At 43.5% G+C, this 25,093-nt stretch overlaps 1 protein-coding gene and 1 long non-coding RNA gene across 2 annotated transcripts; both read left to right on the forward strand.

The window, feature by feature from the left end:
* Positions 1–5,689: 5,689 nt before the first annotated feature.
* Positions 5,690–14,654, forward strand: LOC124692032 (aminopeptidase M1-A). Its single transcript, XM_047225331.1, has 19 exons — positions 5,690–6,023; positions 7,297–7,442; positions 7,911–8,013; positions 8,656–8,842; positions 8,952–9,045; positions 9,498–9,651; positions 10,462–10,566; positions 10,646–10,762; positions 11,948–12,061; positions 12,315–12,497; positions 12,616–12,895; positions 12,982–13,103; positions 13,188–13,285; positions 13,369–13,546; positions 13,637–13,751; positions 13,847–13,914; positions 13,997–14,074; positions 14,164–14,238; positions 14,340–14,654. Exons 1-19 carry the CDS (start codon positions 5,790–5,792, stop codon positions 14,520–14,522), a joined length of 2,634 nt encoding a protein of 877 aa, XP_047081287.1. The 5' UTR covers positions 5,690–5,789; the 3' UTR covers positions 14,523–14,654.
* Positions 14,655–15,911: 1,257 nt separating this feature from the next.
* LOC124686836 lies at positions 15,912–17,164 on the forward strand. Its single transcript, XR_006997955.1, has 2 exons — positions 15,912–16,291; positions 16,615–17,164. It is a non-coding gene; the product is annotated as an uncharacterized LOC124686836 (long non-coding RNA).
* The last annotated feature ends 7,929 nt before the right edge of the window (positions 17,165–25,093 follow it).

A 25,093-nucleotide genomic window follows, 5' to 3' on the forward strand; every position in this document is an offset into this window, starting at 1 on the left:
CGAAGATATTCCAGGAGCCCCCGAGTAACACCAGCGCTCCCGATGGGATCGCATCGGGTCGATATTAAATAAGATGATATCCATTGAATATTCCAGATGATGAATCCACCAACCCGAGAGTGCATCGGGAGGAGATATATCCAGAGCTGAAGAAGATAAGTCCATCGAGTAATCATAGATGATGGAGAAAATAAATCCACTAATTCGGGGAAAATAAATCCACCGAGTAATCGAGAGTACTGGAGGTAACGATGTAACGGCGCCTCCCCAATCATCGGGTGTGGCGAAAGGAGGAGGAACACTTAGTTCTGCAGGCGCAGTCGAAATAATTGCACCATCCAAGATAATCCATGCGGCAGGCGCAGCCGAAATAATTCCGCGGCCAGAGATAGTCCATGCGGCAGGCGCAGTCGAAGAAATTCCGCGGCCAGAGATAGTCCATGCGGCAGGCGCAGTCGAAAAAATTCCGCGGCCAGAGATAGTCCATGCGGCAGGCGCAGTCGAAGAAATTCCACCGCCCAAGATACTCCATGCGGCTGCTAGATGACATGGCCGATGAAGAGGACGCGGTTGACATGGCCGATCCGCGGCGGGTGAGCATCCGAATATATCGGGTCCGTAATGTCGGGTCCGCGGCAGGCGAACCCCCGAGTAAGAAGAGTGCGCGATGGCGGGCGCGGTCAGCCGAGTAGGGCAGTCGACGGGCGAGCTCCCGAATATATCAAGTCCGTGATGCAACGAGCGAGCCCCGAGCGTGGCGACTGTGCACGGTGAAACAGTCGAATCTTGTTCTGATCTGCAGTCATTACAGCGCAAAAAACTGTGCACAGATAATAATACGAGCCGAAAGATATTTGGCGAAGTAAATTTTACGAGTAATAATTAATTGGAAAAATAACATCTGATATTTTTGTATCGGATGGTCGTCGCTGATGAACTCGGATGGCTTGATCCATGCAGGGGAGTAAGCACCCGATGTAATCGCGCGGCGCCGGACCGAAAGCTTATTCCGATCTCGTGCGACTGCTTTTCTTCGAGTGCTTCGGATTTCTCTGGGGTTGCTTCGAGCACGTAAAAGGTATCTCACACGAACACTTTTCGTTTCGTGCCTGCGTTGCTCACACAACCGCAGCGGCGCGACGACAACAGCATCGGCCTGATGCTTTTTTTCCTTGTTGACGAAGTGGTTATCTGGATGCGATCTGAGGCAGCTTGAAGAGGATTTGCTCAATTTGCCAGCATACACTTGAGAATTTCCTGGACGCCTCTATCAATGCTAGCTTGGTTTTGAGTGCTTCATCTGCAAGACATCATCTCACCGATGCAAAGCGCGTTTATTCCGGGTAGGCTTATCACGGATAATGCTTTCATGGCGTTTGAGTGCTTCCATGCAATTCAAAGTAATTCAGCTGATCGGTCCAAGTTTTGCGCCTATAAATTGGACATGGCCAAGGCTTATGACCGCGTGGATTGGCGGTATTTGGAGGGTGTTATGGCGAAGTTGGGCTTTCACAGCACTTGGATACGGTGGATTATGCAGTGTGTCACCACCGTACGGTATTCTGTTCGCCTCAATGGACATGCGTTGGACACCTTCACGCCAACACGCGGGCTGCGCCAAGGCGATCCGCTCTCTCCATACTTGTTCTTGCTTGTGGCCGATGGTCTCTCTCGACTAGTGCAGCGAGAGGTGGAGGATGGCAGACTACATGAACTGAAAATCCGCCGACGAGCTCCGGGCATGTCTCATCTTCTATTCGCCGATGATAGTCTCCTTTTCTTCCAAGGTTCGGTGCAGCAAGCCTTGGTGGTTAAGAACATTCTGGACAAGTATGAGCATGCTACGGGACAATTGGTGAGTCTTGGCAAGTGTTCGTACTGTACAGACGACGGGTGCCTGATCAAGTGCAAACTGAAATAAAGCAAATACTACGCTACGATATAGAGAGCTTTGAGGAAAAGTATCTAGGCCTCCCTGTACCGGAAGGACAAATGCGCAAGGGCAAGTTCAAAACTCTGAAAGAACGATTCCAAAAGAGGCTAAGTGATTGGGTGGAAAAGTACCTGTCAAGTGGCGGGAAGGAAGTGCTTATAAAGGCTATTCTGCAAGCCTTACCTGTTTATGCCATGAGTGTGTTTCAGTTCCCGGCGGGCCTCGTCGAAGAACTAAACCAAATGATTCGCGACTTTCACTGGGGTCATGACAGACGGCGTATGCACTGGCTATCATGGGACAAATTAACACAACCAAAGCTCTGTGGGGGAATGGGCTTCCGTGACTTCCGAGTTTACAACCAGGCTCTCTTGGTGCGACAGGCGTGGCGGTTGATTCAGTATCCAGATAGTCCATGTGCACGGCTACTGAAGGCGAAGTACTATCCAGTGGGGCACCTCCTTGACACTGCATTCATACAGGATGTGTCGGCGACATGGAAGGGTGTGATGCATGGCCTTGATCTCCTAAAGCGGGGAGCGATCTGGAGAATTGGCTCGGGCTCTATGGTGAAAATCTGGAGGGATAACTGGCTCCCACGTTCAGATAACCTCAAGCTGTCGGGAATGAAGGAGAGGTGTCGTCTCAAATGGGTAGCCCAGCTGATTGATCCAGTAACGAACACTTGGAATGAGGACCTCATTCGCCAATACTGCTTCCCTCACGACGCAGAAGCTATACTCTTGCTCAAGATACCGAGGAGGCAGTCAGAGGACTTTGTTGCTTGGCACCCGAGCCATCCGGCGTCTTTACTCGTCCGCAGCGCGTATCGACTTGGAATGCAGGCCAAAACCCAGGCATTGAGTCATGGGCAATCTAGCAACGAACCGGAGGGTGAACGGAGTATCCGGAACCTGGTATGGAAAACTCCCGTGCCTCGGAAGATCGGGGTTTTTGCATGGCGCCTCGCTACCGACTCGTTGGCCGTGGATCGAAAGCTTGCACCGACGTATCCCGCGTATCTTGCCAATATGCTCCATCTGCGGATCCGAGAATGAGGATGCCCACCATTCTATGGTGCGGTGTACCTTGGCCCGAGCCCTCCGTGATGGCATGCGGAGCGTCTGGTTGCTGCCGTCCGAGGAGGCCTTCCGATATACGGGACGCAATTGGTTTCTCCTTCTTCTTGACGGAGCTACAACAGCCATGCGTGTCAAGCTCTTGTTCCCGTTGTGGCGCACCCGGCATCACAGAAACAATGCGGTACATGGCGACGGCAAGGCTTCCATTGCAGCGTCCGTACCATTCCTTCGTAGCTATGTGGATTCCCTCCAGCCAGGGACCTCAAGCACCGGACCCTAAAGGCAAGTCAGCTATAGTGGTGAATAGGCCTGCACCTGTCATGGCAACCGAAGTGCCTTCGAAATGGCTAGCCCCCGGGCCTGGGTGGATCAAGGTTAATGTGGATGCCGGTTGGAACTCGCCTAATGTTCCCGGCGGAGCCGGGTTGGTGGTAAGAAACGATACAGGGCGAGTTCTGTTCTCTGCCCGGAAGACGTTGCCGCTGTGTGCTAGCGCGGAGGAGGCTGAAATTCTAGCTCTATTGGAAGGCATTAGATACTTAGCTGCAAATCCGCAATTCTCTGGAATTCTTGAAACGGACTGCGCCAGGATTGTTGCTGTTCTTTCCTCCCTGGACAGGGACCGTTCGTCGAACTGGAGCCTTTTCATGGAGGCACGAGCTATGCTTGCTTTGTTACCAGAAGTGAAGGTTTGCAAAGTGTCTAGGGTGAGCAATATAGTGGCGCACGATTTAGCGCAATTAGGCAAGAGTGAGTGTGGTGTGTTGCATGATAACGTCCCTCCCTGCGTGCTGGGTTCGTTCATGCGTGATTGTAAAACTTTGGTTGCCTAATGAATACTTAAAGCTCACCCAGTTAAAAAAAAAAATGCTAGCTTGGTTTTGGAAGATTCACGTGGAGCAGCAGCCGTTTCCTTGCAGATTCCATTGGTGAGTAGTAGACTACTTTTCCCAAGCAAATCATCCGGATGGATTTCAGCCGATGATTCGCGAACTAGATCGCAAGGCCTACCGGTGTAAAATTCGACCTCTAGATCCGATCAGCTGTGTGGGTCGTCATGTTGAATGTCTGGCATCTGTAATCCTCGGCCGCAGAACACTTTTGCAGCGCCAGTCAAACTTGATGTAGATGTTGATGAAGAATTTGACGGATCCCGCCCGGATAACGAAATCCAGTCATCGCGTTTCCCACAGACGGCGCCAATTGTCGAGGCGGTTCCTCGGCAATGCCCACCATGAGGGGCTTGGGTTTTTAGAGAAAGGCGACGACGGAAGTTCCGGGAGCGAGGCGGTACACGACGTACCCAGGTTCACGTCCCCACGGTGGAGGATCGCTACGTCCTGCTAGCAATCCACTATATGAATATATGGGTACAGGGGGCCGCCATAGGCGGAGTTGTTGAATCTAGTCTAGTTCTAATCTGTGGGTTGTGATGTCTAGGCGTGCCGCCCTATGTTTTATGTTTCTCATTGTGTGTCCCTAAGGGGTGCCCCTGCCTGGCTTTATATATCAGCCAAGTTAGGGTTTACAAGAGTTCTAGTTGGATTCATATTGGAGTATTCTTTCCTTGTAGTCCAAGTTGAAGCGCGTGTAGGTCCAGCTTGTCGAGTCCCCGTGCTGGTCCACCTTCATAGTTTGCACCGGGTATAGCAATGTCGAGTACCCAAAGGGTTATGCCCACGTCACCGTGAAAGGTAACAATGATATTACAAACGTAAAAAAAGGGGTTGAGCGAGAGGGTTAAATTCATTACTAAATTTTCATGGAACCAATAGTCGATAATCTAGTTTTGCAGGATTCTCCACCAGAAACAAGTCCAAAGGAAACTCCACGCCTTTATTGAAAAGAATAGTTAATGCCGGTAGGAGTGACAATGCAAGTAAATGAATGAAACAGATGATTGAGCGATATGTATATGGAATCTTTGAGAGTGGCAACTTATACTACAGTAGTAAACTTCCATAGTAACACCAAGTCCTAGACTTGGAAGACGTAACGCTTGCAAACGACCACTTGATTTGTTTTGTTTTTGGTTTCCTTTTATATTTGTCATAAAACAAGTAAACTAACAATTGTGATGAATTTGGGAACAAAAACAAGACGTTGTGGAATTGGTAAAACGTTTTCTTTGCATTGTTTTCACATACAATGAAAAGAAATGGTACAACTATATAAAAAACGTAGGAAAAAAAGGTCATACGGGAGGGGTGAATTGTTTAGCATGCTGACTGAAGTCTTCTTATGAACTTAGCACTGTCCTTTTCTCTTATATAGTAATCCATCCGTTCTAAATATTTGTCGCAAATTTAGATAAATATAGACTAAAATATGTCCAAATTTCGACGAATCAGGACAAGTATTATATTTATTATGGGCACATGGAGCATTTCTTAATCTTTTTTTTACTCTTTTATAACTGGATGGACGTATGGATAAGTTCAGAACTGAAATTCCCTGTCAGGACTCAGAATAGTCGATAATCTATTTCTTTCTGCCTATATCTCCACCGCAAACGTGTCAACTGAAACTCCTCGTCTCTATCCCCAAGACACAAACACAGCTGGTGGCGTGCGACTGTAGCTGTGCCGTGCAGCCTCAAACTCCGGAACCCGTTAAGCTCTGAAGAGATAGACTAGACTAGAGAGCCCCGCCCGCTATTAAATCTCTCTCTCGCCAAATCGCGAATCCAAATCGCAAAGCGCCTTCGTTAACCAACGCGCTCCGAGTCTCCGACGCTTCCAAATCTCTCTCTCCCTCAGACAGCAGCAGTGGCCATGGCGGCGGAGCAGAGCGCGGAGCAGTTCAGGGGCCAGGCGCGGCTGCCGGGCTTCGCGGCGCCGCGCCGCTACGATCTGCGCCTCGCGCCGGACCTCGCCGCCTGCACCTTCTCCGGCTCGGTGGACATCTCCCTAGACGTCGCCGCGCCCACGCGCTTCCTCGTGCTCAACGCCGCCGACCTCGACGTGTCCGCCGCCGACGTGCGCTTCACGCCCCACGGCTCCGACCAGGTACACCGCCCTCCCTCCCTGCCTGCTGCTTCTTCCTCGCGCCGCGCGCGCGCGCCTCCTACGCGGGTGGCCTGGGCCTGATCTGTTGTGGATTTGGAAGCTGGGGCGCGGGGATCGGCCCGATGGTGTAAGGCGGGGGTTTAGGGGCGGGTTTGTGGCCACTGGATTGAAGTTCCGGTCCCAGGTCGGAGGCGCCACTCTTAGCATTGGCCCGCTTGATAGGGGACCCGGGAACGAGATCGATTTCGTCCAGCTTATAATTTCCATGCGCACCGCCCACTAGGGCTTATGGGTTTACTTGCTTACAAGATACGCCTGAATCAAATTGGATACACTGTCTCTATGGAACGCTGTGATCTTACAGTTTCAGTGAGAGGTTTATGATTTGGTGAATTAATGGATCGTCATAAGTAGAGTTCCTCGGATTTGTTATGTGCCGTGGGTATGTGGTTTACTTTAGTTTTCGAGGAAGTGGTTTAGTTTAGTTATATATTTGCCTGTCCTTTTGTTGAAGCTTCAGTGACTTGAAGTAATAATTGTTAAAAGGTTTCAGAGAAAAAGTCCTCACACCTTCGAAATCAATGTGCAATTGAGACTCTAGATCAAGGTACTAGTTAGGGCTGTGTTTTCATGGGTAGATCTCTGACTGGAAAATTATGACCATGAACCTGCTTTCATATTAGGTAGGTGATCATGGTTATGATTAGGGTGGACAGAAAACTCGAAATTCACAATCCCCTTGACTCATGAGAGTCTTGGCGCAAACTCATTTCCTTAACAGGTCCAGTTGAGCAATGTTATTTTTGCTCCTTATAATAGGGAGCCTAACGAGCGAGTTACTTATGAAGTACTTATGGCACATGCCTATTAACTATAATTACCGCACATACCTATTAATATTAAGTACTTAAATAGTTGAAGTGCACCATTTCTTTCCCCAGTTTGATGATGCATATTACATAAAATAATACAAGCCTTTTCATGTTGCCCGCTGTATATGATTTTTTTTTCTTGTTTAACTTTTCGATCCCCAGTTTGTACATGGTCAAAAAGTTAACTAGCCAATCCAGCTAGCCAAACTTGGGCTTTTAGCGAACCGAGCCAAGCTAAACCTTTTGCGCATTAATATTAAAGCGAGTTCGAGTTGGCTTGTCTTCCAGCCCTACTCAGTATACTAGCTCTTTTAGGGTTGACAATGGCGTCGCGCCGTTGCAGTAATTTTTTGGAGCTTTATTCTATGTTTGTTCATGAATCATGATGGCTTTTGCATCAGGCGCTGTGTCCTGTGGAGGTTACCAATGAACTGAAGGATGAGATCTTGATTATTCGCTTCAATGAAGTGCTACCTCTTGGGGAGGGAACTTTGGCAATTGCATTTCTGGGAACTTTGAATGATAAGATGAAGGGTTTTTATAGAAGGTAATCATTTGGTGTCTTTAAGGCTATATATTACCAGATATATACATGCATGCACATTTTGCATCATCAGAAATATAGTGACACCAGACCTAAATTCTTACCTTATTTTGCATAACACAGTTTTGATAATATTTGGGAAACAAGACGACAACCATAATATATGTTACAAAAGTACATGATATGAAGAGGTAAATTAAGTCAACAGTCATAATGTGGGGGCTAAACAACGACAAATGGGTTGTAATTTCTCATAATTTCAAAAGAAAGATTGTAAAAGATAATTAGTATGGTGTTATTAGGGATTGAATATGCAAATTAGACATAATTTTCAGATGTTCAACTTAATTACATGAGCTGCTAGATTAGATTGTAGATTAAGATGGTTTGAGTGAAACTTTAACTCATAGTTTTTATATTGGTATAGAATATGTGAAAAAATCACAACATAATCTTCCGTTGTTTTCTTAGTGTGTATGAGCTCAATGGAGAGAAGAAGAACATGGCTGTAACCCAGTTTGAACCTGCTGATGCAAGGCGCTGCTTCCCATGTTGGGATGAACCTGCTTTCAAGGTTTATGCCTTTGCTTTTCACTACTTCATTTTTGTTTTTGGTGATACTCTATATACGGTTTTACTTCCATTGCATATGGGGAAAGGAATACGTGTATGGAGCAACACATGGTAACATAGACGTGAACACGCATTAGGATTCTTTTTAGTTAGCTTTTCATGACATGAATCTTGTGTGGCATCATATGTTCTGTTCTGGTTTGGCAGTTAGGATTTAACTTCATCGATGTCAATTGTATATACTGAACCTTTTCTTAACCTTTTCATAGCTTTGGATATGAACTGAATGGTAAATCCACAGGCTGGATGTGTATTCTTCAGCTCTACAGGATATGGACTCCTTGCATGTTATCTGATTATATACCATAAGATGAGCATTGTTTTATTTAGTGCTATTTATCGACGAACTACACCACAATGAGATAATGTATTGACTTATAGGGTATTTTATTTAACTCTTAATAGAGTAACAGTATAAACTGTACAATTTAGGCTTTTTAGTTTTTCAAAGAAGGCTAAATTGGGCACACATCAGTTCATCTATGTTTAGAATTGTACATCTTATGAACAGAAGGATGAAAGAGTAAGCTGCTTTAGATTATATAGAAGACACGTGAGTGTAACTGTTCCATTTACCCTGCAGGCTGTATTCAAAATTACTCTGGAAGTTCCTTCTGAGACTGTTGCTTTGTCTAATATGCCAGTCGTTGAAGAGAAGGTCAATGGCCCCACCAAAACTGTTTACTTCCAGGAAACTCCAATAATGTCAACATACCTAGTGGCTGTTATTGTTGGCATGTTCGACTATGTGGAAGCTTTCACCAGTGATGGTATCATAACTTCTCTGTTTCTTATCTTACCATCACACATCCTCTTAGCTCTCACCTGTTTGTAGTTCATGCCATGAATTTAATTGGCCTCATCTCCCTTCCTTTGCAGGTACTAGTGTTCGTGTTTACACACAAGTTGGTAAGAGTGCACAGGGAAAGTTCGCACTAGAGGTTGCTGTGAAGACACTAATCCTCTTCAAGGAGTAAGCTTTTGTCGTGTTCCAGCTAGATCTGATTTTTGCAAACCTAATAGTGCTATTCAGAAAGTTCTGTATTGAGTTACTATAACATTAAGATGTAAATAAAACTGTTATTGCACATAACTATTAAATACGCAAACATTGTGGACTAATGTAGCTTGAGGTGTTTGTGTAAATGCACCCTGTTGGGAACCCTGTTTTTTTCTTGTATATTCAGTATAACCTATCAGTAGACAGGTATGTAATATTGATTATGCAATGTTGGCCTTCTCTGTAGATGGCATTTATGACTTAGATAAGCATTTCAGTTATTGTAATATTTGCATGCTTTGATGACTTATCAAATTTGTACCCCTTCTAAATACTTCATAATGTGTGTCCTTGTATATATATTTGAGGATATGTTGATGCAACTGTTATGGGTTCAAGCTAATGATGGTTGTTTATCATGGTAGGTACTTTGCTGTGCCATATCCTCTCCCCAAAATGGATATGATTGCCATTCCTGATTTTTCCGCTGGAGCGATGGAGAACTATGGCTTAGTTACATACCGTGAAACTGCTTTGCTATTTGATGAGCGACACTCTGCAGCTGCTAATAAGCAAAGGGTAGGTTCTATGGAATTTTTATTTCAACTATTTGTACTTATAGCCTACCCCAACTTACTTGGGAAAAAGGCTTTGATGTTTATGTTGAACTATTTGTACTTAGCTGGGAATATGATTCTCCATCATCATTATGTATTTTATGATGACAGATCAAATCCATAACTCTTATAAAGCAAACCCCCACCAAGATTCATTTATGGTAGTCTATCTCTAGGCGCAGTCTACTCTATCCACGTCATCAAATATTAACAGCCGTCTGATTCTGATTATCACCCCTATTTATATTGATAATCAGCTGTCTGTTACTTTTGTCCAAGTTTTCACCATTCACGAAACTAACTTGGCCCATGTCCAATTTATGTTTTGAGAGATGTCCTGTACTGGCATACCCCGTGTCCATATTGCTTTCTTCTTCCCTTAAAGAAGGAAGAGACAAAAAGAACTGGGTCATAATAGTTATACCAAATAATATTTCTTCTTCCATCATAAATGTTACATCTGATTATCAACATATGCACAACTCCCATACGCTGCTGGTACTAAAAATCCAGCATAAAAAAGAAGTTACTTTTACATATAATTGCAATACCTATCTATACGGCAGCAACACGTGGGACATCCTTCTAGTTTATTTAATTGTTTTAGTCATACTGGACAATGCTGAACGCACAATATTTGCTTCGCGCCCGCCAATTTAGCAAAACAGGACAGAGTTTGTAAGCCATTTTGTAGGTACTGATTTAGTTTTCATATGCTGTTTGACGGCATCCTTCTGGAAATCATTACTTAATACCTTCCTTTTCTGTTCAGGTTGCAGTTGTTGTTGCACATGAGTTAGCTCACCAGTGGTTTGGAAATCTTGTGACTATGGAATGGTGGACACATCTATGGCTGAACGAGGGTTTTGCAACATGGGTAAGAAATTAACACAATAATATTGAGAAGTAGCATCAATTTTGTGTTTTTTGCTCATTTGATTTTTCTGCCATTGCAGGTATCTTACTTAGCTGCAGATTGTTTCTTTCCTGAATGGAATGTTTGGATTCAGTTTCTAGAGGAATCTACAACAGGTTTCAGGTTGGATGCTCTGGCAGGATCACATCCAATTGAGGTAACGATTATTTTATCCCTGTCAGCATGCTATGCCATAGCAAGCAGTAGACCCAATTTTTTTTCTTTAGATCCTCTTTCTACTTTTGGAATGATGGCCAATTGGCTGTCTACTTCTGTTGGTCCAGAAAATTTACATGGTTGCTATATATATTTCCATCACGTGTTGCATCAATGCAGTGAATCTTCTAATTATCTACTATGTCACACTGAAAGGTCGGGGGTTTTGGAAAATCACATCAATAGATATTTAGGAGATTTTGAACTACTCATTTATGCCCTCCTAAACTGATCGACCAGCTGACCCATCCTCAGTTCTGACCCGACACTGACAAGACCCTCATGCTACAAACGCCATGGCTACAAAGCTCCTTCTTGCTGCCAAGGTCGTCGCCACTCTGAGTCCACGTTGCCATATAGGAGTGCAGCATGCAGGCTCATTGGTGAGCTTAGCCATGCTTGATGCTTCTGCGTGCAGAGCTCCTTGATGCGTGCATGCAGGCACAGAGGAACTCAGGACTATCCCGCTGCCTTACTCTCCTTTGTGTCCAAAGACACAGTGGTTGGCCAGCTGGGTTGTAGCGCAGCAGCAGCAGCAGCAGCAGCATAATATAAGCATGTAATTTTGATTAGTGCACTGATGTGCTCCTACTCTAGCTTCTCGGGAGCTATTTTCCCCAACTTGATTCCAGGGCTAACACGGGTCCATGCCGCAGAGGGGCGTCTCAGATGGTGCAGTATGGCAGTAGAAGGCATGATTCTGCTCTGTGCAACTGGCCTGCTTAGAGTAGGCAGGAGCTGTGAGACCCCGCACTCCATTCCCTCTCTCCCTCCCGTGACTTGAAACTTCAGCTAGGGTTTATTATGACAAGTCATAGAAGTTACCTACCTTTGTTAGCTATGTGCTTCCCACAGTTTAATGAAGCATTTGGAGGATCGGGCCTGGGTGGTATTGTTCATCTACCAGTTGAGCCAGAGAACTAGCTTCAGTTCATCACTCCCCACATATTTCTGCTACTTTATTAAAATGCCGGAGAAAATGTATCAGGGCATATTATTTCAGAATTCTTATAAAGGCTGATCAGATTTTATTGAAATGATATGGAACTTTTCATTTTGCCAATTGATTACTTTATACCTTACCTTATCATGATGCGCATATGTGGCTTATTAACTATTATTTCAGGTGGATGTAAATCATGTTGATGAAATAGATGAGATATTTGATGCTATAAGCTATAGGAAAGGTGCCTCTGTTATTCGGATGTTGCAAAGCTATCTTGGGGCTGAGATCTTCCAGGTATGTTTTTCTTATTTCCCCCTCATCTTATTTTATCAGGTTTATCAGGTCATGGGATCCCGGACATATGATTACTTTTGGAGTTCTACTTACCGCTTGCATTATATCATCTTTTGCCAGAAGGATACTACTCTTATTTTCCTTACATAATTTGGATAGTTGGGTGGATTAAACACAATATTAGCTGTAACTGTATAAAGTCCATGGAACTTAAACTTTCACGTTAGTTTCACACTTTTTCATTGTTTGCTAGAAATCACTGGCTGCATACATCAAAAGGTATGCGTATTCAAATGCCAAGACAGAGGACTTGTGGGCTGCCCTTGAAGAGGGGTCTGGTGAGCCAGTGAATACGTTAATGCATTCGTGGACAAAACAGCAAGGTTATCCTGTTGTCAGTGTAAAACTGAAGGACGGAAAGCTAGAGCTGGAGCAGGTTGGCCATGGAGATCCACAAAACCCTTTCGACTTTGCATGATTTTATCAAATTTCAGAATCAAATTTAATATCTGGGTTGAGGAGTCCTGAGCATCTTTTGGTTTTGTCTCTTGCAGACACAGTTCCTGTCAAGTGGGTCCGAAGGAGTTGGGCAATGGGTGGTTCCCATCACACTATGTTGCTGTTCATACTCACTTCAACAGAAGTTCCTTTTCCGTGAAAAACAAGAGGATTTCCAGTTGGCAGGGCTTCTAGAATGTGAAAAGAATGACGAATTCTGGATTAAACTTAATGTCGATCAGACTGGCTTCTATAGAGTAAGCTATGATGAGGAACTTGCATCCCGACTTAGGCATGCAGTTGGGACCAACAAACTGAGCGCAGCTGACAGATATGGTAAAAAAAATTCATAGTTGCTCGCAACTTTATAAAGTCTTAACCTGTTCAACTATTCTTACATTATTATTACTTGATACATACAGGTGTACTTGATGACACATATGCCCTCTGTATGGCTGGTAAACAGAAGGTGGTCACGTTGCTGCATTTGATTGCTGCTTACAAGGATGAGACTGAGTATACCGTACACGCGCTCGCCATCGAAGTACTATTCTTTCTATACTAGTTGAACAATGTGTTTCCTGAAGTTGGTTCTGTTCTAATCATTTCCCCCCTCTTGGCTTCATAGACAAGTCTGAGAATTTTCGAGATGATGGCTGTTGCTGCACCTGGGGAGTTGGGTAATATGAAAAAGTTCCTAATCAACTTTCTTGAGCCATTTGCGCAGTAAGTTAGTTGCTCTTGCCGTTCTGTAGTGGAAGTATAGTTTATTGTGCAGTCTCTCCTAACCTCGCAGAAATCCTCTGCAGGCGAGTTGGGTGGGATGCTAAGAGTGGTGAGGGCCACCTGAATGCACTGTTAAGAGGTACACTCTTGACTGCTCTCGCGGAACTTGGCCATGAGGCTACCATAAATGAAGCCGTCCGCCGGTTTAATGTCTTTCTGGAAGACAGAGAGACACCACTCCTTCCTCCAGATGTCCGAAAGGTTAGCACCGTAACTGAATGCACATTATGCATATAGCTAACTGCGCAAACCATGTGTAGTCCACTTGTTAACTATCTTATTGTATTGTAGGCTGCATATGTTGCTCTGATGCAGACAGTGAGCAAATCAAACAAATCTGGCTATGAATCACTCCTGAAGATATACAGGGAAACTGATCTGAGCCAGGAAAAAGTCCGTGTGCTAGGTAACTTAATATTTCCATTTCATCAAAAGACTATTTGTAGGTGGCAATGAGAGAATTTTGGGACCTGACAATTTTTCTGATCCTTTTCTTGGAAGGTTCTTTGGCATCCTCTCCTGACTCTGATGTTGTTCTTGAAGCCCTGAATTTCCTGCTATCGGCTGAGGTAACAAACAAGCGATAAAAACGTTCTTGATGATAGAGTTAATTCTCAACCCAGCTGAACTCTTACATATTTGCATGCACAGGTAAGGAATCAGGATTGTATATTTGTGCTTCGGGGAGTGACTGCAGCGGCACACGAGGTGGCATGGACATGGTTGAAGGTATTCATGGCCATTTTTGCATTTCCTTTGCTAGCGTTGTTACTTCCTTTTTTGCTTCTGTACTGACTCGATTCCTTGCCATGGTTCAGGAAAACTGGGACTACATAGCAGAGACCTTCACTGGACACATTCTCACTTACTTCATCTCGGTCACAGTCTCACTGGTACATGTCTAACCTCTTTATGATGCTCATGCAAGCTGGCACAGGCACGACTAAAACTTGAAACATGCTTACATGAATCGAACATTGTTGATTTGTTTCAGCTCGCCACTGACGAGAAGGGTGACGAGGCAGAGGAGTTTTTCAAGACCAGGACCAAGGCAAGCATCGCGAGGACGGTGAAGCAGAGCATCGAGAGAGTGAGGATCAAGGCCAAGTGGGTCGAGAACACCAAGGGCGAGGCAGATCTCGGCCTTGTTCTCAAGGAGCTCGCTCACAAGCAGTGAGACGTCTAGGTAGTTGGAGCATATTCAATCCTCCTCCCTGTACGTGGTGAACTGGTGATGGTTTTCTCAAGCATTAAGATGTGCACTTTAGAAGGATTCAGTAATAAAGTGGGACTTATAGCTTTCGCTGAATGTTCTTGTTCACCTATTGCTGTCATGTTGTGGCGATCGAGTAGATGCGTTTGTCTGGGTGTTGTTGGGTATGATCTTTATCCGAATCTGTATATGCAGCTAGCGGCGGCGCTCGTTTGTGTATAGTGCATGGCGGCCACATGGTGTTGGCTGAGTGTCCTTGTTAGAAAAAAGCAGGTTGAGTACTAGTCCGGTTCGTAGAAGGAATCTGTGTCAGAGTAGGTTTAACATATCATTACCAGTAGCAACAAGAACCTCTTTGTTTGGGTAAAAAATAAAGAAATACTCAAACGATCGTTCCATCTTGGATCGGTCATGTCCGTTCTATCTTTGTTCCGGTCCGTGTCTAGCTACTATCCCGCGTCCCTGCGTCCGCCGCCACAAAGCGGTGATGTGGAAGAAGACGAGACGGCTTGGTGGGACAATGGGGAAGCCATCATCGACAGCGTCGCCTACATGATCGACGAGACCAACCACACGCCCGCTCGCTGCCCCTTCACCACGAGAGAGGGCAGCCCGGAGCAGCTACAGGTCACCTTCTTCCTCGCCCCGCCGCCGCATGTTTCCTACTTCTCCATAGCCTACACCAGCGGCGAGCCCACCCGGTTCGTCTACGAGCCTCGGATACTAGCCACGGCGGGCAATCTCGCCCTCATCTGCGCGAGGCACGGCCCCATCTCGCTAGGCAGTCCCACGGAGTACAACTTCTTCGTCTACCATGCCCCCACCCATGTCCACGAATCCCCCAGGCTAGGGCTGCTTCCCCACCCGGAGCCCGACCTGTTTCCATGGGACAAATACTGCTACTTCACCCAGGGCGAGGTTGGCATCCTCCGCTACCGCACCAGGAGCCAGAGACCCCCCTTCACCATCACCTACACTCCCAAAAACGACGAATACGATGCCTACAAAATCGCCACGATTTATACCCGGATCGAGGAATCAGGGATCACGGACTACGACCTCTTCATCTACGATTCCAAGACTGGGGCTTGGACCCGCGACGCTACTATTTTTCCGCAGGAGCCTCCTCGACATTTTAGTTCCGACAGGGTCGTCACCATCGCCGGCACCATGGTCTGGGTCGACCTATCGCAGGGCGTGATCCTCTGCGACTTGCTGCACGCGCCGCCCCAGGAGGAGGAAGGCCGCCCGAGGCAGCTTCGCTACATCCCGCTGCCCAAGTCGGTGCGGCCACTAGGCCCGCGCGAAACCCCATCCTTCTCCCGGGATGCCGCCGTCGTTGATGGCCGCGTCAAGTCGTCGCCCTTGAGATCGACAGAAGCTGCCCTGGCCGGTGGACCGCTGCTACGTGGAGCATGTCGGTTGGCGATTCAGAGTTTCGAAAGGACGGGGAGGTGAAATCTGCTGATATTGCCCCCTCCAATGCGTTGGATCTTAGGTCTTTCTTTGTTGGCCACCCATCTCTCAGCTCCTGCCATGGTGATGTTCTCTACCTCATGGCACTGTGGCCAAGGCTAGCCTATATGCACTTGACCGCGAGTCGATCGTGATTGCTGTTGACATGAAGAACATGAAGATGGGGCGAGTTGCGAAGTACACCATGCAAAGAACAGGCTGCATTATCTTCGCCTACATGCACACTACCATCTCCAAGTATCTCGCTCCACCACGAGGTATACACTCTGCTTTTTAACTATACTGAATCCTTTTAAACTTGATATGGGATTGCTAGCAGAAGAGCATTTATACGTGGTGTAGCTAGTGCAAACTCATATACTAGTTTGATATCGAACCCCCTGTTGAGTTTTGAAGATCACAACGATTTAATTCCTCCAGTTAACAATGAAAAATACTCGCCAAAATAACTCTTAGGAAACTCCTAGAAACTACGATTTGCTGTAGTCTACAAGGTTGTGCATTGTTAATATTGATAGCTCAACTTCGTTCTTTTTCACACCTAAGCAACCTATGGCTGCATTCCTCATTTCCTCTGCAGATTCAAAAGGTAACATGAAACGACGAGGGCAGATCTTGCTGGGATCCTTTCACAAGAAGCCGCATGTGATTACTTTCATGTCCGGGCATGGCGACGACCAAGTGGAAGGAGCGGGTGATCACATGTACGATCTGCCATCAATGAGCGACGATGAGGATAATATGGAATTGGGATAAGTCACTGCTTTTTCATAAGCTCTGAATATGGTAACAAGAAAAAAAATGGTATTATTGTGATGGCACACGCACAAGGGGAATCCTGCGCTATTGCCCAGATAAAGTACCCTCATGCTGAAAAGCTATATGGATCCTTCTTGTGGAAAGACTTACTTAAGCAAGTTGATAATTTCAGAGGAGTTTCAGTGGTTAAACCGGGTGTTGGTAATACTTTTCATTTTTGGGAAGATAAGTGGGTTCTATCTGATGCTGTTCATCCACTTAAGTGTTGAGATGTCCTAGAATATTCTCATTTGTTCGGAATGTTAATCTTTGTTCGGAATGTTAATCTTTTGGCTGCTCAAGTCTATGCTCATTCAGAGTTTCTGGATTTATTCCATTTGCCTCTGACCACATTCGCTTTTAAAGAGCTACCGGAGCTAAGGATCTGTTGAGTTCTAACCATTCGAGTGATCAAATGGATGTATGTGTATACAACTGGGGAGATAAATATATCTTAGCAAAGTTCTATGCAAAAAATCACAAGCATCTTACAATCCCTAAATTTTTTCACAGGCTTTGTAAATCTGGCTACATGATGAAAACTAAAGTTTTCAACTGACTTCAAAGGCGACATTGGCATGTCACGGATGATATACACATCGTGTCTGTGTCCTACCCGAGCTTATGAAGACAAATTTCGTTTATTTTCAACTGTAATTTCAGTCGACGTATTTTGAAGTATATTCAAATTGAGTGGCCTAATAGTGATGATCTGCAAATTGTTATTGCTGGTGCTAGAAGGAGTTTCGCCAAGGAATTCTTCATGGAAGTTCTTATAACAGCTTGTTGGCACATTTGGCTTCGGAGGAATGGGAGACTTTTGCTAGTTGAAGTTCTAATTTCATACATGATATGTCCATGCTTAGGCATATATATGATGAAGTACAAATACCATGATGATCTTATGGCGTGGATAACTTCTCTTCCATAACCTTGTAGAGTTTCTAGGTAGGTGCATAGTTTTATTTCTTTGGAGACTTCTTGTAATTTTAGTTTAATATATTAAATTTGTTGGGTTTTTTTTGCCTCGTAGTCCAGAGTCAAAAAAAATTATAACGCGTAGACGGTGTTTTCTGGCTCTTTTCTTGTGTTGAGTGTTGTGAAATCCGTACTATCAAGAGGGGGGGGGCACTGGGGATTGGTTGGAGAAATCAAGTTCACGTACACATACCCCAAATGCACCTCCACAACCATCCTACTCTTGGTCGAGAAAATTTCCCAAAATCTCTTTGTTGCATTCTTCTCTACTTACCCGGTAGTACCGGCGTACCAAGCGGTTGTAGTGCCAAACTCCTATTTGCGACACTATAGTTGGGCGCGCTAACAATATAACTCAACTCGGTAGCGCAAGGGATACTTCCGCTCACCTCTAGGAGCAGTAGTACCGGTCTCACTACCGATCCAGCACCTCGTAAGCTATTTATGAGTGCATAAAACCTTACGGTACCCCCTACCAGATCGACGGTAGCTTGGAAGTACTGCACTTTCTAGTTTTATTGAGTTTATCCTGTACTAGCGTTGGTGTGCCCAGTAGTGTCGCCTAGCACATATCAATAATGCCTGTGACGAAGGGATCAAAGAAGCGGTAGTACCGCTTATGTCGGAGACGCAACAATTAGATTTTGAAGGATCATATAAAAGGGAGAGCTTCCTCCCCAAGAGCTCTCTCTTGGTTTTTCCTCTCTCCTTCATTAATTCAGGTGCTTCATAGTCCTGGATCTCTCTACCTACCCACTCAAATCATCTCGTACCACGGGGGAGGGGTGGGTGGGGGGGGGGCTGTGCCCCCCTGTGTCCCTATAGGGCATGGAGTTACTATCATAACAACTATGCATGACAATACGTTTAGTACTTAATTCATCATTAGGGAAACATTAAACGTAAACTGATCATGTGTTAGAGCACCTAACAGAGATTATGAGATTAACTTACATGTATTGGAGGATTCTCGTGCTTGCTCGAAGCAGACATGGTGCAGCCCATGCCGTGGTTAATGAAGACGAAGTACACTTAGATGTAGTTGTCCAGAACGCCGCCGACACAACTCTCTTTGGGATTGCCGCCGGTGGGAATAGTCTTCCCGTCACTTCTGGCCTCCCTAGATCGGTAGGGTGAGGAAATATCGTGGATCAGTTGTAGCAGATCGTGAACTAGTCGTCATACGTTGCTACCTGCCTCCTCCCTTATATATGGTCCAGTGTGACAGGGATAAAAACCACCTGTTTGTTATCGATGCCCCCGATTAGGGCGTGTATGAGAAAAATTTGCCTAGGTGAAAAGGTCCTGACGATTGGTCCTATGGGCCCCACTTTAATTTGGCATTATGCTTTTGAATTTTCTCTTTTATCTGTTAAACTAACAGATCAACCCAACATTCTCCCCTTTGATCGTTAGTTTTAACCTCATTCGCCCATTCTCAATAGGAATGATAAACCAAAGTGAGGTGTTACAATGGCTAATGAAATGCTACTAAACCTCAACACTTATGGCATAACAACCTATCTCGAAATGGATAACATTTTACTTATTGGGGTGGTTTCTTTAGTGGTCCCTTTATTCCAGAATCATTTGGCTTCGAGTAATCTTATGCGGCAACATCCTCATAAAGATACTAGGTGGTAAGCCTTTCGTTAACGGATCCACAAAAAACATACAAATCATATTTATATGTTCAATATCAATAGTTTGATCCTGGATTCCATCTTTCACAATAATAAACATATTATAAATGGTCTTGGCAACACCATTTGACTTTGTTGTTACTCGCATAGAAGACTGTGTGTTCATATTGCAGTAAGTGGTTCTGAAATCTTGTCTACTACCTTAATTTCGGGAAATAACTTTTGACATACAACCTTCCATATAGCCTCTTAACATGCCACATAATTACTTGCATCATTTAATGATGCCATATTTGTTATTTTGGAGCTTTTCCACGATATAACTCCATAGTCGAGGGTGATGATGTGACATGACGTGGAAACCATAATATCCACACACCTCGCAAAACCAATATCTGACTAAGCCACACAATAAAAGGTTACCATACATGATATTAATGAGCATGCAAACTTTATTGCCATGCATGGGCTGCAAGATCTTTTTGATATCTTTTAAACTTGTTGTTTATTTGCCAATTATCCCGATCGTAAATAGGGCATATTCATTCTCGAATACATATGTTGCTTCTGACAACTGAAGCATAAGGAACCGACATTGTCCGATCAGTTTAGAATGGTTCCTTGGATAATTAAATGTCCACGTTATCGACCTTAACTTTAGTAGCAGGTGAGAGGAAGTACTGGTGCATAATATTTTTCTTTCGTACTCCATCAACCTATTGTTGGAGATATGCCCAAGAGGCAATAATAAAGTGGTTATTATAATATATCTTTGTGTTTATGATAAATGTTTGCATACCATGCTATAATTGTATTAACCGAAACATTGATATATGTGTGTTGTGTAAACAACTAGAGTCCCTAGTAAGCCTCTTGTATAACTAGCTTGTTGATTAATATATGGTCATGGTTTCATGATCATGAACATTGGATGTTATTAATAACAAGGTTATGTCATTAGATGAATGATATAATGGACACACCCAAATAAGCGTAGCATAAGATCACGTCATTAAGTTCAATTTGCTATAAGCTTTCGATACATAGTTACCTAGTCCTTCGACCATGAGATCATGTAAATCACTTATACCGGAAGGGTACTTTGATTACATCAAACGCCACTGCGTAAATGGGTGGTCATAAAGGTGGGATTAAGTATTCGGAAAGTATGAGTTGAGGCATATGGATCAAGAGTAGGATTTGTCTATCCCGATGACGGATAGATATACTCTGGGCCCTCTCGGTGGAATGTCGTCTGATTAACTTGCAAGCATGTGACTTGGTCACAAGAGATGACATGCCACGGTATGAGTAAAGATTAGTTGTCGGAGACGAGGTTGAACAAGGTATGGAGATACCGATGATCAAACCTCGGACAAGTAAAATATCGCGTGACAAAGGGAATCGGTATCGTATGTAAATGGTTCAATCGGTCACTAAGTTATCGTTGAATGTGTGGGAGCCATTATGGATCTCCAGATCCCGCTATTGGTTATTGGTCGGAGAGGAGTCTCGATCATGTCCGCATAGTTCACGAACCGTAGGGTGACACACTTAAGATTTGATGTCGTTTTAAGTAGATATGGAATATGGAATGGAGTTCGAATGTTTGTTCGGAGTCTCGGATGGGATCCAGGACATCACGAGGAGGTCCGTAATGGTCCGGAGAATAAGATTCATATATAGGAAGTCACTTTCCAAGTTTGGAAATGATCCGGTGCATTTATGGAAAGCGCTAGAATGTTCTAGAACCTTCCGGAAGAAATCACCATGGAAGGTTGAGTCCCGGTTTTACTCCACCAACCCCAACCAGCCAACCAAGTGGGAGGGTGGGGTCCATAGAGGACTCCACCTCCTTGGACGGCCAAGAAAGGGGGGAAAGGGAGGGTCCATGTCCCCCTAGGTTTCGTCCATATGGCAGTTTTTGAATTGGGGTCTTATTCAGATCTTTGGGCAAACCCTTGGGTGTTCCACCTATATAAAGAGGAGGAGAGGGAGGGGGCTGGCTACCCCAAGTTGGCCGCACCACCTAGGCCCCCCAGGCCGGCGCCCAAACAGCCCCCCTCTCCCAAACCCTAGCCTCTCTCCTCCTCCATCATCTCCCACAACGCTTAGGCGAAGCCTCCGCGGAGATCTCCACCGCCACCGACACCACGCCGTCGTGCTCGTCGGGATTCCGAGGAGGATCTACTACTTACGCTGCCCGCTGGAACGGGGATAAGGACGTCGTCATCAACACCGAACGTGTGACCGAGTACGGAGGTGCTGCCCGACTGTGGCACCATCAAGATCTTCTACGCGCTTTTGAAAGCGGCAAGTGATCATCTTCTGCAACAATGAGATCTAATCTCGTAGGCTTTGAAAATGTTCGAGGGTTAGTCTCATGATCTTTTCGTTGCTCCCATCTTCTAGATTGGATCTTGGCTTGTTATTTGTTCTTGTGGTTGGAAATTTTTTGTTTTCTATGCTACGAATTTGAAAAGTAAGGAGCTGGAATTTTTGTTTTCAGAAATAAGCAAGGTATGAGATATATGTGATATCTAAGACCTTATTGCAAGATGATAGAATATAATCAAGTGAGACTACATAAACTCATAAGTTTTATGGGAATGTACGAAGGTTGAAGACGCCAGGCGTCCCAATCCTCCAACTAGTTGGGCACTAACGATATTCACATATCCATGAAGTGATCATCCTTAGTATGCACCGTTGCTAAGACTCGTGATTTCGAAGCATCACGTGATGATCGGGTGTTATAGATTCTACGTGTGCATACAACGGGTGCAAGCCAGATTTGCACATGAAAATACTGAGGTTAAACTTTACGAGCCTAGCATGTACAGACATGGTCTCGGAAAGTTTTGATTTGATGGATAAAAATTATGAGTGAAATTGTTCATCACATTAAAAGGTTACTAATAGTGAAATCTGGAACACTTGTCATATGATCAACTTCAAAGTAAGAACCTCAAGGTTATTGGTATTTGACCAATGGACCTAGAAGTTATTGAAGGTGAAGTGTTTTATAAGAATGAGGAAAGCTAAAAGAGAAAAGTACAAAAGATATTTTGGCAGAAAGAAAGAAAAGACTAGAAAGTCTAGCTCAGGTGTATATAGATGATATACATGTTATGGATGTATTCCTTGTTTGGTCACACAATGAAATTCTTGGGTATTTGTACCAGATTGGTTGGTATGAGATGTCATACAATACAACACAATACAAGAATATGATGGCCTAAGTGACTGATAAGGAATATGGTAATAATGCACGTCTGAAACATAATAAAGTGTTATTATGTTTGTCGTTGGCATTCTACCTATCCCTTAGGATTTATAATAAAGAACTTAATAATTGTTATTTTGCTCTGGTCAAATGAAAACAATGATTTGTTCAAATTATGATCTTACTCCATGTACGATGGATAAGTTATTATAAATCTTAATGGTGAAAACACACATGCATAACACTGACGCTAAAATGCCATAAGGGAAATAATTTGAATTCCACTTATTTGTGGAACCACCATTTAGGTCATGTTAGAAAGGAACGCATGAAGAAACTCCATGCAAATGGATTTTTGGAGTCATTTGAGTTTTGAATCATTTGGCGCGTGCAAATCTTTTCTAAAGAGAATGACTAAAATACCGTTCATATGCCAAGAGTTGAACGGGCAACTAACTTAGTGGAAACATACATGATGATGTATATGGTTCACTGGGCATAGTTGTGTGCGGGAGATTCTTCTACTTTATGAAAACTTCCAACAATGAATTGAGTATATATATGTGGATATATTCGATAAGGAAGAAGTTTGAAACATTTGAATGGATTCAAATAAATTTCAGCATGAAGTGGAAATCATCGTAATAGAAAAGTCAAATATCTATGATTTGATCATGGTGGAAATATTTGAATTACGAGTTTTAGCGAACATCTAAGAGAGTTATGAAATTGTTCTACAACTCACGTTTATTGGAGTATCATAGTGATGATGGAGTGTCCGAGAGACGTATCCAAATCTGTTGGATTAATGATGAGATAAATTAATTGACGCCATTACATTTTTGTGGATTATGCTTTAGAGACTACCGCTTTTACACTAAATAGAGCATCATCATAATCCGTTGAAATGACACCATACGAGTTATGGCATGGGTATTAACCCTAATAGTCCTTTCTTAAATTTTGGTATGCAATGCATAAGTAAATAAGTTTACAATCAAAATTGGATGAATGTCTTTGTTGGTTATCCCAGAGAATTGATTGGGAATTCTTTCCACTATGGAGACAAAGACAAAAGTGTTTGTCGATGTTTCTTACTTATTTCCAAGAAATTGTTTCTAGCAAAGTATTTGAGTGGGAGGACAATGGAACTTGATAATGCTTATGAACCTGAGCATGATGATCAGAGTAGCGCAACATCGGAAATGGTTCCGGAAGCGGCCACGAAGATCATAGCTCCCATGTCTACAAAGTGTTATAGTCATGGATATCAAAGTACCTATTGAACCTTGTAGATATGGTTTACTTTGTGATCAAATAAATGATTTGTGGACAAAGGATTGTTTTGAACAATAATAAACCAACTACATACAAATAAGCTATGATAGGCCCTGACTCCGTTAAAATGGCTATGCGCCATGAAATCCAAGATAGGTTAATACTTTTTGAAAGTAAATGGATCTATAAAATTGATGGACTTGGATGAAATATCATTGAAGAAGCTCGACTTGTCGAAAAGTTGTTTACGACAAAGTTCAAAGAGTTGACTACGATAAGATTAGATCTTCCGTAGCGATGCTTATAGTCTATGTGGATTATTCTAGTAATCGCTACATATTTCTTTTATGAGATATGCTAGTAGGATGGAAAAATACATTACTTAACAGAAGTGTGTATTAAAGGTGTATAGAAGATACAACCAAAAGTTTTGCTGGTCCGTGGAATACTAGATAGGTATACGAACTTCAATTGGATGAAGTGAGTATCGCGGAGTTGGAATCTTCACCGGATGAAATAGTCAAAGAGTTTTTGATTTCATCAGAAATGATGAAGATGCTTGCATTTGCAAGAAATTAAGTGGGAGCGCTGAGACATATTTATAATACTTTATGTAGATGACATATAGTTGGTTATAAATGATGTAATTATGTACTTGATCAAAAGGTTTCATTGAGAATTAACTTCAATGAAAGGATATGAACTAAAAAATATTTAGTGTCAATATCTATGAAGATAGATTGAAACACATAATAAGTTTAAGTTAAAGTACATAGAATGAATATTGAAGTAGTTCAATATAAAAATATTAAGAAGGTGTTCTTTTCATGTGAAGGTTTAACAAGACTTGAGTGTATTTGACACTCGATGAGTAAAAACACATGAGTGATTTTTGATCACGAATAATATGTACAAAATCAGATGTCCTGTGCTAAAGTGTTATGAGCATATACCATAATGATTCATGTGATGATCATTGAACGACAGTAAGAATATCCCTGTGTGCTTTAGAAGAACCAAGGATATATATAGTTTTATATGGGGTAATGACAAACAAATCGCTGTGAGGTGTTACACCGATATTAGTTTGGTCACATATAAAAATAAAATTTCAATCTCAATTAGGCTAAGTGTTG

This window comes from Lolium rigidum, chromosome 2 (genome assembly GCF_022539505.1).
Source record: "Lolium rigidum isolate FL_2022 chromosome 2, APGP_CSIRO_Lrig_0.1, whole genome shotgun sequence".
Classification (NCBI taxonomy): Eukaryota; Viridiplantae; Streptophyta; class Magnoliopsida; order Poales; family Poaceae; genus Lolium; species Lolium rigidum.